The 13,284-nt window shown below is 38.4% G+C and overlaps 1 protein-coding gene across 1 annotated transcript in view; it reads right to left on the reverse strand.

The window, feature by feature from the left end:
* Positions 1–10,526, reverse strand: part of LOC143245848 (dual specificity protein phosphatase 22-B-like) — a 34,866-nt gene extending 24,340 nt beyond the window's left edge. The window contains exon 1 of the mRNA XM_076492102.1: positions 10,509–10,526. Within this exon, the coding sequence (XP_076348217.1) occupies positions 10,509–10,526 (18 nt within the window). The remainder of the gene's footprint in view (positions 1–10,508) is intronic.
* Positions 10,527–13,284: the final 2,758 nt, after the last annotated feature.

Here is a 13,284-nt window from a genome sequence, read left to right on the forward strand (position 1 = left end):
CTACCTGTTATTGTCTGGTGCTTCCTTCTGTCTTGTCTACCTGCTATTGTCTGGTTGCTTCCTTCTGTCTTGTCTATTTGCTATTGTCTGTGGCTTCCTTCTGTCTTGTCTACCTGTTATTGTCTGGTGCTTTCTTCTGTTCGGTTCCCCTCGGTGAGCTCAGCAGATAGCGTGGCAAACTTTAGCTATAACAAAACAAACAAACAAACAAACAAACAAACAAAAGCTTCCTTCTGTCTTGTCTACCTGCTATTGTCTGGTTGCTTCCTTCTGTCTTGTCTAACTGCTATTGTTGTGGAGCTTCCTTCTGTCTTGTCTACCTGTTATTGTGTGGTTGCTACCTTCTGTCTTGTCTGTGTTATTGTCTGGTTGCTTGTCTTGTCTACCTATTGTTGTTGTGGCTTCCTTCTTTCTTGTCTACCTGCTATTGTCTGCTTGCTTCTTCTGTCTTGTCTACCTGTTGTTGTCTGGTGCTTCCTTCTGTCTTGTCTACCTGTTATTCTCTGGTGCTTCCTTCTGTCTTGTCTACCTGCTATTGTCTGGTGCTTCCTTCTGTCTTGTCTACCTGTTATTGTCTGATGCTTCCTTCTGTCTTGTCTACCTGTTATTGTCTGGTGCTTCCTTCTGTCTTCCCCTCTACCTCAGCAGATAGCCCAATGGCTTTGCTATAACAAAACAAACAAACAAACAAACAAAAGCTTCCTTCTGTCTTGTCTACCTGCTATTGTCTGGTGCTTCCTTCTGTCTTGTCTACCTGTTATTGTCTGGTGCTTCCTTCTGTCTTGTCTACCTGTTATTCTCTGGTGCTTCCTTCTGTCTTGTCTACCTGTTATTGTCTGGTTGCTTCCTTCTGTCTTGTCTACCTGTTATTGTCTGATGCTTCCTTCTGTCTTGTCTACCTGTTATTGTCTGGTGCTTCCTTCTGTTCGGTTCCCCTCGGTGAGCTCAGCAGATAGCCGACGTGGCTTTGCTATAACAAAACAAACAAACAAACAAACAAACAAAAGCTTCCTTCTGTCTTGTCTACCTGCTATTGTCTGGAGCTTCCTTCTGTCTTGTCTACCTGCTATTGTCTGGTTGCTTCCTTCTGTCTTGTCTACCTGTTATTGTCTGGTGCTTCCTTCTTTCTTGTCTACCTGTTATTGTCTGGTTGCTTCCTTCTTGTCTGGTCTGGTGCTTCCTTCTGTCTTGTCTACCTGTTATTGTCTGGTGCTTCCTTCTGTCTTGTCTACCTGTTATTGTCTTCTTCCTTCTGTCTTGTTACCTGTTATTGTGTGGTGCTTCCTTCTGTCTTGTCTACCTGTTATTGTCTGGTGCTTCCTTCTGTCTTGTCTACCTGTTATTGTCTGGTTGCTTCCTTCCTTCTGTCTTGTCTACCTGTTATTGTCTGGTGCTTGTCTTGTCTACCTGTTATTTTCCGGTGCTTCCTTCTGTCTTGTCTACCTGCTATTGTCTGGTGCTTCCTTCTGTCTTGTTTACCTGTTATTGTCTGGTGCTTCCTTCTGTCTTGTCTACCTGTTATTGTCTGGTGCTTCCTTCTGTTCGGTTCCCCTCGGTGAGCTCAGCAGATAGCCCGACGTGGCTTTGCTATAAGAAAACAAACAAACAAACAAAAGCTTCCTTCTGTCTTGTCTACCTGCTATTGTATGGTGCTTCCTTCTGTCTTGTCTACCTGTTGTTATTGTCTGGTGCTTCCTTCTGTCTTGTCTACCTGCTATTGTCTGGTTGCTTCCTTCTGTCTTGTCTACCTGTTATTGTCTGGTGCTTCCTTCTGTCTTGTCTACCTGTTATTGTCTGGTTGCTTCCTTCTGTCTTGTTTACTGTTGTTGTCTGGTTGCTGTCTACCTTGTTATTGTCTGGTGCTTCCTTCTGTCTTGTCTACCTGTTATTGTCTGGTGCTTCCTTCTGTCTTGTCTACCTGTTATTGTCTGGTGCTTCCTTCTGTCTTGTCTACCTGTTATTGTCTTGGTTATTGTTCTTCTTCTTCTGTCTTGTCTACCTGTTATTGTCTCAGGTTGCTTCCTTCTGTCTTGTCTACCTGTTATTGTCTGGTTGCTTCCTTCTTTCTTGTCTACCTGTTGTTGTCTGGTTGGCTTCCTTCTGTCTTGCACCTGTTATTGTCTGTTGGCTTCTTCTGTCTTGTCTACCTGTTATTGTCTGGTTGGCTTCCTTCTGTCTTGTCTACCTGTTATTGTCTGGTTGCTTCCTTCTGTCTTGTCTACCTGTTATTGTCTGGTGCTTCCTTCTGTCTTGTCTACCTGTTATTGTTTATTGTTTTCTCTGTCTTGTCTACCTTCCTGGTCTGTCTTGTCTACCTGTTATTGTCTGGTTTCCTTCTGTCTTGTCTACCTGCTGGTGTTCCTTCTGTCTTGTCTACCTGTTATTGTCTGGTTGCTTCCTTCTGTCTTGTCTACCTGTTATTGTCTGGTGCTTCCTTCTGTCTTGTCTACCTGTTATTGTCTGGTGCTTCCTTCTGTCTTGTCTACCTGTTATTGTCTGGTGCTTCCTTCTGTCTTGTCTACCTGTTATTGTCTGGTGCTTCCTTCTGTCTTGTCTACCTGTTATTGTCTGGTTGCTTCCTTCTGTCTGGTTCCCTTTGCTATTGTCTGTGCTGCAGATAGCCTAACGTGGCTTTCCTATAACAAAACAAACAAACAAACAAACAAACAAACAAAAGCTTCCTTCTGTCTTGTCTACCTGCTATTGTCTGGTTGCTTCCTTCTGTCTTGTTTACCTGTTATTGCCTGGTGCTTCTGTCTTGTCTAATTGCTATTGTCTACTTCCTTCTGTCTTATTGTCTGGTGCTTCCTTCTGTCTGTTATTGTTGTGTCTTCTGTCCTACCTGTTATTGTCTGGTGCTTCCTTCTGTCTTGTCTACTTGTTATTGTCTGGTGGCTTCCTTCTGTCTTGTCTACCTGTTATTGTCTGGTGCTTCCTTCTGTCTTGTCTACCTGTTATTGTCTGGTGCTTCCTTCTGTCTTGTCTACCTGTTATTGTCTTGTCTTGCTTCCTTCTGTTATTGTCTGTTGCTTCCTTCTGGCTTGTCTACCTGTTATTGTCTGGTGCTTCCTTCTGTCTTGTCTACCTGCTATTGTCTGGTGCTTCCTTCTGTCTTGTCTACCTGTTATTGTCTGATGGTTCCTTCTGTCTTGTCTACCTGTTATTGTCTGGTGCTTCCTTCTGTCTTGTCTACCTGTTATTGTCTGATGGTTCCTTCTGTCTTCTAATGTCTATTGTCTGTGCTTCCTTCTGTTCGGTTCCCCTCTGTCTCAGCAGATAGTCTACCGTGGCTTCTATATAACAAAACAAACAAACAAACAAACAAACAAACAAACAAAAGCTTCCTTCTGTCTTGTCTACCTGGTATTGTCTGGTGCTTCCTTCTGTCTTGTCCCTGGTATTGTCTGGTGCTTCCTTCTGTCTTGTCTACCTGTTATTGTCTGGTGCTTCCTTCTGTCTTGTTTACCTGTTATTTCCTTCTGTCTTGTCTACCTGCTATTGTCTGGTTGCTTCCTTCTGTCTTGTCTACCTGTTATTGTGTGGTGCTTCTTCCTTCTGTCTTGTCTACCTGTTATTGTCTGGTGCTTCCTTCTGTCTTGTCTACCTGCTATTGTCTGGTGCTTCCTTCTGTCTCGGTTCCCCTGGTCTGATTGCTTCCTTCTGTTCGGTTCCCCTCGGTGAGCTCAGCAGATAGCCCGACGTAACTTTGCTATAACAAACAAACAAACAAACAAACAAAAGCTTCCTTCTGTCTTGTCTACCTGCTATTGTCTGGTGCTTCCTTCTTTCTTGTCTACCTGTTATTGTCTGGTGCTTCCTTCTGTCTTGTCTACCTGGTATTGTCTGGTGCTTCCTTCTGTCTTGTCTACCTGCTATTGTCTGGTGCTTCCTTCTGTCTTGTCTACCTGCTATTGTCTGGCTTCCTTCTGTCTTGTCTACCTGTTATTGTCTGGTGCTTTCTTCTGTCTGGTTCCCTCGGTGAGCTCAGCAGATAGCCCAACGTGGCTTTATATAACAAAACAAACAAACAAACAAACAAAAGCTTCCTTCTGTATTGTCTACCTGCTATTGTCTGGTGCTTCCTTCTGTCTTGTCTACTTGTTATTGTGTGGTTGCTTCCTTCTGTCTTGTCTACCTGTTATTGTGTGGTGCTTCCTTCTGTCTTGTCTACCTGCTATTGTCCTTCCTTCTGTCTTGTCTACCTGGTATTGTCTGGTTGCTTCCTTCTGTCTTGTCTACCTGTTATTGTCTGGTGGCTTCCTTCTGTCTTGTTTACCTGCTTTGTCTGGTGCTTCCCCTACTGTCTTGTCTACCTGCTATTGTCTGAGTGCTTCCTTCTGTCTTGTCTACCTGTTATTATTATTGGTGCTTCCTTCTGTCTTGTCTACCTGTTATTGTCTGGTGCTTCCTTCTGTCTTGTCTACCTGCTATTGTCAGGTGCTTCCTTCTGTTCGGTTCCCCTCGGTGAGCTCAGCAGGTAGCCGACATGGCTTTGCTATAAGAAAACAAACAAACAAACAAAAGCTTCCTTCTGTCTTGTCTACCTGCTATTTTCCGGTGCTTCCTTCTGTCTTGTCTACCTGTTATTGTGTGGTTGCTTCCTTCTGTCTTGTCTACCTGTTATTGTCTGGTGCTTCCTTCTGTCTTGTCTACCTGCTATTGTCTGGTGCTTCCTTCTGTCTTGTCTACCTGTTATTGTCTGGTGCTTTCTTCTGTCTTGTCTACCTGTTATTTTCCGGTGCTTCCTTCTGTCTTGTTTACCTGCTATTGTCTGGTGCTTCCTTCTGTCCTGTTTACCTGTTATTGTCTGGTGCTTCCTTCTGTCTTGTCTACCTGTTATTGTCTGGTGCTTCCTTCTGTCTTGTTCCCCTCGGTGAGCTCAGCAGATAGCCTGACGTGGCTTCCTTCTGTCTTGTCTACCTGTTATTGTCTGGTGCTTCCTTCTGTCTTGTCTACCTGTTATTGTCTGGTGCTTCTGTGTCTTGTCTACCTGTTATTGTCTGGTGCTTCCTTCTGTCTTGTCTACCTGTTATTGTCTGGTGCTTCCTTCTGTCTTGTCTACCTGTTATTGTCTGGTGCTTCCTTCTGTCTTGTCTACCTGTTATTGTCTGGCTTCCTTCTGTCTTGTTTACCTGTTATTGTCTGGTGCTTCCTTCTGTCTTGTCTACCTGTTATTGTCTGGTGCTTCCTTCTGTCTTGTCTACCTGTTATTGTCTGGCTTCCTTCTGTCTTGTCTACCTGTTATTGTCTGGTGCTTTCTTCTGTCTTGTTGTGCTGTCGTGCTTCCTTCTGTCTTGTCTACCTGCTATTGTCTGGTTGCTTCCTTCTATCTTGTCTACCTGTTATTGTCTGGTTAGCTTCCTTCTGTCTTGTTATTGTCTGGTTGCTTCCTTCTTTCTTATCTATCTGTTATTGTCTGGTTGCTTCCTTCTGTCTTGTCTACCTGTTATTGTCTGGTGCTTCCTTCTGTCTTGTTTACCTGTTATTGTCTGGTGCTTCCTTCTGTCTTGTCTACCTGCTATTGTCTGGTGCTTCCTTCTGTCTTGTCTACCTGTTATTGTTTGGTTGCTTTCTTCTGTCTTGTCTACCTGTTATTGTCTGGTGCTTCCTTCTTTCTTGTCTACCTGTTATTGTCTGGTGGTTCCTTCTTTCTTGTCTACCTGTTATTGTCTGGTTAGCTTCCTTCTGTCTTGTCTACCTGCTATTGTCTGGTTGCTTCCTTCTGTCTTGTCTATTTGCTATTGTCTGTGGCTTCCTTCTGTCTTGTCTACCTGTTATTGTCTGGTTGCTTTCTTCTGTTCTGGTTCCCCTCGGTGAGCTCAGCAGATAGCCCAACGTGGCTTTGCTATAACAAAACAAACAAACAAACAAACAAACAAACAAAAGCTTCCTTCTGTCTTGTCTACCTGCTATTGTCTGGTTGCTTCCTTCTGTCTTGTTTACCTGTTATTGCCTGGTTGCTTCCTTCTGTCTTGTCTACCTGCTATTGTCTGGTGCTTCCTTCTGTCTTGTCTACTTGTTATTGTTGTGGTGCTTCCTTCTGTCTTGTCTACCTGTTATTGTGTGGTGCTTCCTTCTGTCTTGTCTACCTGTTATTGTCTGGTGCTTCCTTCTGTCTTGTCTACTTGTTATTGTGTGGTGCTTCCTTCTGTCTTGTCTACCTGTTATTGTGTGGTGCTTCCTTCTGTCTTGTCTACCTGTTATTGTCTGGTGCTTCCTTCTGTCTTGTCTACCTGTTATTGTGTGGTGCTTCCTTCTTTCTTGTCTACCTGTTATTGTCTGGTGCTTCCTTCTGTCTTGTCTACCTGCTATTGTCTGGTTGCTTCCTTCTGTCTTGTCTACCTGTTATTGTCTGATGGTTCCTTCTGTCTTGTCTACCTGTTATTGTCTGGTGCTTCCTTCTGTCTTGTCTACCTGTTATTGTCTGATGGTTCCTTCTGTCTTGTCTAATGTTATTGTCTGGTGCTTCCTTCTGTTCGGTTCCCCTCGGTGAGCTCAGCAGATAGCCCGACGTGGCTTTGCTATAACAAAACAAACAAACAAACAAACAAACAAACAAAAAAGCTTCCTTCTGTCTTGTCTACCTGGTATTGTCTCGTGCTTCCTTCTGTCTTGTCTACCTGGTATTGTCTGGTGCTTCCTTCTGTCTTGTCTACCTGTTATTGTCTGGTGCTTTCTTTTGTCTTGTTTACCTAATATTGTCTGGTGCTTCCTACTGTCTTGTCTACCTGCTATTGTCTGGTGCTTCCTTCTGTCTTGTCTACCTGTTATTGTGTGGTGCTTCCTTCTGTCTTGTCTACCTGTTATTGTCTGGTGCTTCCTTCTGTCTTGTCTACCTGCTATTGTCTGGTGCTTCCTTCTGTTCGGTTCCCCTCGGTGAGCTCAGCAGATAGCCTGACGTAACTTTGCTATAAGAAAACAAACAAACAAACAAAAGCTTCCTTCTGTCTTGTCTACCTGCTATTGTCTGGTGCTTCCTTCTTTCTTGTCTACCTGTTATTGTCTGGTGCTTCCTTCTGTCTTGTCTACCTGGTATTGTCTGGTGCTTCCTTCTGTCTTGTCTACCTGCTATTGTCTGGTGCTTCCTTCTGTCTTGTCTACCTGCTATTGTCTGTGGCTTCCTTCTGTCTTGTCTACCTGTTATTGTCTGGTGCTTTCTTCTGTTCGGTTCCCCTCGGTGAGCTCAGCAGATAGCCCAACGTGGCTTTATATAACAAAACAAACAAACAAACAAACAAAAGCTTCCTTCTGTATTGTCTACCTGCTATTGTCTGGTGCTTCCTTCTGTCTTGTCTACTTGTTATTGTGTGGTGCTTCCTTCTGTCTTGTCTACCTGTTATTGTGTGGTGCTTCCTTCTGTCTTGTCTACCTGCTATTGTCTCGTGCTTCCTTCTGTCTTGTCTACCTGGTATTGTCTGGTTGCTTCCTTCTGTCTTGTCTACCTGTTATTGTCTGGTGCTTCCTTCTGTCTTGTTTACCTGCTATTGTCTGGTGCTTCCTACTGTCTTGTCTACCTGCTATTGTCTGGTTGCTTCCTTCTGTCTTGTCTACCTGTTATTGTGTGGTGCTTCCTTCTGTCTTGTCTACCTGTTATTGTCTGGTGCTTCCTTCTGTCTTGTCTACCTGCTATTGTCTGGTGCTTCCTTCTGTTCGGTTCCCCTCGGTGAGCTCAGCAGGTAGCCCGACGTGGCTTTGCTATAAGAAAACAAACAAACAAACAAAAGCTTCCTTCTGTCTTGTCTACCTGCTATTGTCTGGTTGCTTCCTTCTGTCTTGTCTACCTGGTATTGTCTGGTGCTTCCTTCTGTCTTGTTTACCTGTTATTTTCCGGTGCTTCCTTCTGTCTTGTTTACCTGCTATTGTCTGGTGCTTCCTTCTGTCTTGTCTACCTGTTATTGTCTGGTGCTTCCTTCTGTCTTGTCTACCTGTTATTGTCTGGTGCTTCCTTCTGTTCGGTTCCCCTCGGTGATCTCAGCAGATAGCCCGACGTGGCTTTGCTGTAAGAAAACAAACAAACAAACAAAAGCTTTCTTCTGTCTTGTCTACCTGTTATTGTGTGGTGCTTCCTTCTGTCTTGTCTACCTGTTATTGTGTGGTGCTTCCTTATGTCTTGTCTACCTGTTATTGTCTGGTGCTTTCTTATGTCTTGTCTACCTGTTATTGTCTGGCGCTTCCTTCTGTCTTGTCTACCTGTTATTGTCTGGTGCTTCCTTCTGTCTTGTCTACCTGTTATTGTCTGGTGCTTCCTTCTGTCTTGTCTACCTGCTTCTGTCTGGTGCTTCCTTCTGTGGAATTATGGATAGTCCTCGAATAGCTTTGTGCCAAACCCAAAACAAACCGGTCGCTAGCAGTATAGCTTTTACTGTTTAGTGTGCTCTAATATAAACGGACAAGTTGGTAACAGTATAGCTTTTACTGTTTAATGTGCTATAGTATAAACTGACCAGTCAGTAATAGTATTGGTTTTACTGTTTATTATGCTCTAATATAAACAATCTAGTTGGTAATGGTATTGGTTTTACTGTTTATTATGCTCTAATATAAACAAACCAGTCGGTAACAATTTTGGTTTTACTGTTTATTATGTTTCAATATAAACAAACCAGTTGGTAATAGTATTTGTTTTACTGTTAATTATGTTTTAATATAAACAAACCAGTCGGTAATAGTATTGGTTTTACTGTTTATTATGTTCTAATATAAACAAACCAGTTGGTAATGGTATTGGTTTTACTGTTTATTATGCTCTAATATAAACAAACCAGTCGGTAACAATATTGGTTTTACTGTTTATTATGTTCCATTATAAACAAACCAGTTGGTAATAGTATTTGTTTTACTGTTAATTATGTTTTAATATAAACAAACTAGTCGGTAATAGTATTGGTTTTACTGTCTATTATGTCCTAATATAAACAAACCAGTTGGTAATGGTATTGGTTTTCTGTTTATTATGCTCTAATATAAACAAATCAGTCGGTAACAATATTGGTTTTACTGTTTATTATGTTCCAATATAAACAAACCAGTTGGTAATAGTATTTGTTTTACTGTTAATTATGTTTTAATATAAACAAACCAGTCGGTAATAGTATTGGTTTTACTGTTTATTATGTTCTAATATAAACAAACCAGTTGGTAATGGTATTGGTTTTACTGTTTATTATGCTCTAATATAAACAAACCAGTCGGTAACAATATCGGTTTTACTGTTTATTATGTTCCAATATAAACAAACCAGTTGGTAATAGTATTTGTTTTACTGTTAATTATGTTTTAATATAAACAAACCAGTCGGTAATAGTATTGGTTTATATTATGTTCTAATATAAACAAACCAGGTGGTGATGGTATTGGTTTTCTGTTTATTATGCTCTAATATAAACAAACCAGTCGGTAACAATATTGGTTTTACTGTTTATTATGTTCCAATATAAACAAACCGGTTTGTAATAGTATTTGTTTTAGTATTTCTGTTTATTATGCTCTAATATAAACAAACCAGTCGGTAACAATATTGGTTTTACTGTTTATTATGTTCCAATATAAATAAACCGGTTTGTATGTTTTTAATATAAACAAACTAGTCGGTAATAGTATTGGTTTTACTGTTTATTATGTTCCAATAGTCGGTAACAATATTGTTTTTACTGTTTATTATGTTCCAATATAAACAAACCGGTTTGTAATAGTATTTGTTTTAGTATTTCTGTTTATTATGCTCTAATATAAACAAACCAGTCGGTAACAATATTGGTTTTACTGTTTATTATGTTCCAATATAAACAAACCGGTTTGTATGTTTTTAATATAAACAAACTGTATTGGTTTTACTGTTTATTATGTTTTTATGTTATGTTATGTATTTATGTTATGATATTATTACCGACTGGTTTGTTTATATTAGAGCATAATAAACAGTAAAACCAATACCATTACCAACTGGTTTGTTTATATTAGAGCACACTAAACAGTAAAAGCTATACTGCTAGCGACCGGTTTGTTTTGGGTTTGGCACAAAGCTATTCGAGGACTATCCATAATCCAGTTGGTAATGGTATTGGTTTTACTGTTTATTATGCTCTAATATAAACAAACCAGTCGGTAACAATATCGGTTTTACTGTTTATTATGTTCCAATATAAACAAACCAGTTGGTAATAGTATTTGTTTTACTGTTAATTATGTTTTAATATAAACAAACCAGTCGGTAATAGTATTTGTTTATATTATGTTCTAATATAAACAAACCAGTTGGTGATGGTATTGGTTTTCTGTTTATTATGCTCTAATATAAACAAACCAGTCGGTAACAATATTGGTTTTACTGTTTATTATGTTCCAATATAAACAAACCGGTTTGTAATAGTATTTGTTTTACTGTTAATTATGTTTTAATATAAACAAACCAGTCGGTAATAGTATTGGTTTTACTGTTTATTATGCTCTAATACAAAGATGTAAAGACACACGTTCCTGAACATTATAAAGAAGGTATACATTCATACGTTTTTCTTGAGACACATCTATACAGGAGTGAAGTCTGTCCGTTTTAAAAACATGATTAATATTTAAACCACACCTTGTCGTTTTATTTTACAATTAGATAAGGTAAAACCTGTGTTTACATAAGTGTCAGTAATTTGAACTTTTATCATCACAAGCAACAACACACCAGATTCTTTTATTTCATAACACTATTAAGGTTATTTCTGCCATATCACTAACAACAACACACCAGATTCTTTTATTTCATAACACTATTAAGGTTATTTCTGCCATATCACTAGCAACAACACACCAGATTCTTTTATTTCATAACACTATTAAGGTTATTTCTGCCATATCACTAACAACAACACACCAGATTCTTTTATTTCATAACACTATTAAGGTTATTTCTGCCATATCACTAACAACAACACACCAGATTCTTTTATTTCATAACACTATTAAGGTTATTTCTGCCATATCACTAACAACAACACACCAGATTCTTTTATTTCATAACACTATTAAGGTTATTTCTGCCATATCACTAGCAACAACACACCAGATTCTTTTATTTCATAACACTATTAAGGTTATTTCTGCCATATCACTAACAACAACACACCAGATTCTTTTATTTCATAACACTATTAAGGTTATTTCTGCCATATCACAAGCAACAACACACCAGATTCTTTTATTTCATAACACTATTAAGGTTATTTCTGCCATATCACTAACAACAACACACCAGATTCTTTTATTTCATAACACTATTAAGGTTATTTCTGCCATATCACTAACAACAACACACCAGATTCTTTTATTTCATAACACTATTAAGGTTATTTCTGCCATATCACTAACAACAACACACCAGATTCTTTTTTTATTTCATAACACTATTAAGGTTATTTCTGCCATATCACACAACAACAACACACCAGATTCTTTTATTTCATAACACTATTAAGGTTATTTCTGCCATATCACTAGCAACAACACACCAGATTCTTTTATTTCATAACACTATTAAGGTTATTTCTGCCATATCACTAACAACAACACACCAGATTCTTTTATTTCATAACACTATTAAGGTTATTTCTGCCATATCACTAACAACAACACACCAGATTCTTTTATTTCATAACACTATTAAGGTTATTTCTGCCATATCACTAACAACAACACACCAGATTCTTTTATTTCATAACACTATTAAGGTTATTTCTGCCATATCACTAACAACAACACACCAGATTCTTTTATTTCATAACACTATTAAGGTTATTTCTGCCATATCACACAACAACAACACACCAGATTCTTTTATTTCATAACACTATTAAGGTTATTTCTGCCATATCACTAACAACAACGCATCAGATTATTTCATTCCATAACACTATTAAGGTTATTTCTGCCATATCACTAACAACAACACACCAGATTATTTCATTTCATAACACTATTAAGGTTATTTCTGCCATATCACTATTAAGCAACAACAACACACAGATTCTTTTATTTCATAACACTATTAAGGTTATTTCTGCCATATCACTAACAACAACACACCAGATTCTTTTATTTCATAACACTATTAAGGTTATTTCTGCCATATCACTAACAACAACACACCAGATTCTTTTATTTCATAACACTATTAAGGTTATTTCTGCCATATCACAAGCAACAACACACCAGATTCTTTTATTTCATAACACTATTAAGGTTATTTCTGCCATATCACTAACAACACACCAGATTCTTTTATTTCATAACACTATTAAGGTTATTTCTGCCATATCACAAGCAACAACACACCAGATTCTTTTATTTCATAACACTATTAAGGTTATTTCTGCCATATCACTAGCAACAACACACCAGATTCTTTTATTTCATAACACTATTAAGGTTATTTCTGCCATATCACTAACAACAACACACCAGATTCTTTTATTTCATAACACTATTAAGGTTATTTCTGCCATATCACTAACAACAACACACCAGATTCTTTTATTTCATAACACTATTAAGGTTATTTCTGCCATATCACTAAACAACAACACACCAGATTCTTTTATTTCATAACACTATTAAGGTTATTTCTGCCATATCACTAACAACAACACACCAGATTCTTTTATTTCATAACACTATTAAGGTTATTTCTGCCATATCACTAACAACAACACACACCAGATTCTTTTATTTCATAACACTATTAAGGTTATTTCTGCCATATCACTAACAACAACACACCAGATTCTTTTATTTCATAACACTATTAAGGTTATTTCTTTTATTTCATAACACTATTAAGCCATATCACTAACAACAACACACCAGATTCTTTTATTTCATAACACTATTAAGGTTATTTCTGCCATATCACTAACAACAACACACCAGATTCTTTTATTTCATAACACTATTAAGGTTATTTCTGCCATATCACTAACAACAACACACCAGATTCTTTTATTTCATAACACTATTAAGGTTATTTCTGCCATATCACTAACAACAACACACCAGATTCTTTTATTTCATAACACTATTAAGGTTATTTCTGCCATATCACTAGCAACAACACACCAGATTCTTTTATTTCATAACACTATTAAGGTTATTTCTGCCATATCACTAACAACAACACACCAGATTCTTTTATTTCATAACACTATTAAGGTTATTTCTGCCATATCACAAGCAACAACACACCAGATTCTTTTATTTCATAACACTATTAAGGTTATTTCTGCCATATCACTAACAACA

This window comes from Tachypleus tridentatus, chromosome 3, assembly GCF_004210375.1.
Source record: "Tachypleus tridentatus isolate NWPU-2018 chromosome 3, ASM421037v1, whole genome shotgun sequence".
Classification (NCBI taxonomy): Eukaryota; Metazoa; Arthropoda; class Merostomata; order Xiphosura; family Limulidae; genus Tachypleus; species Tachypleus tridentatus.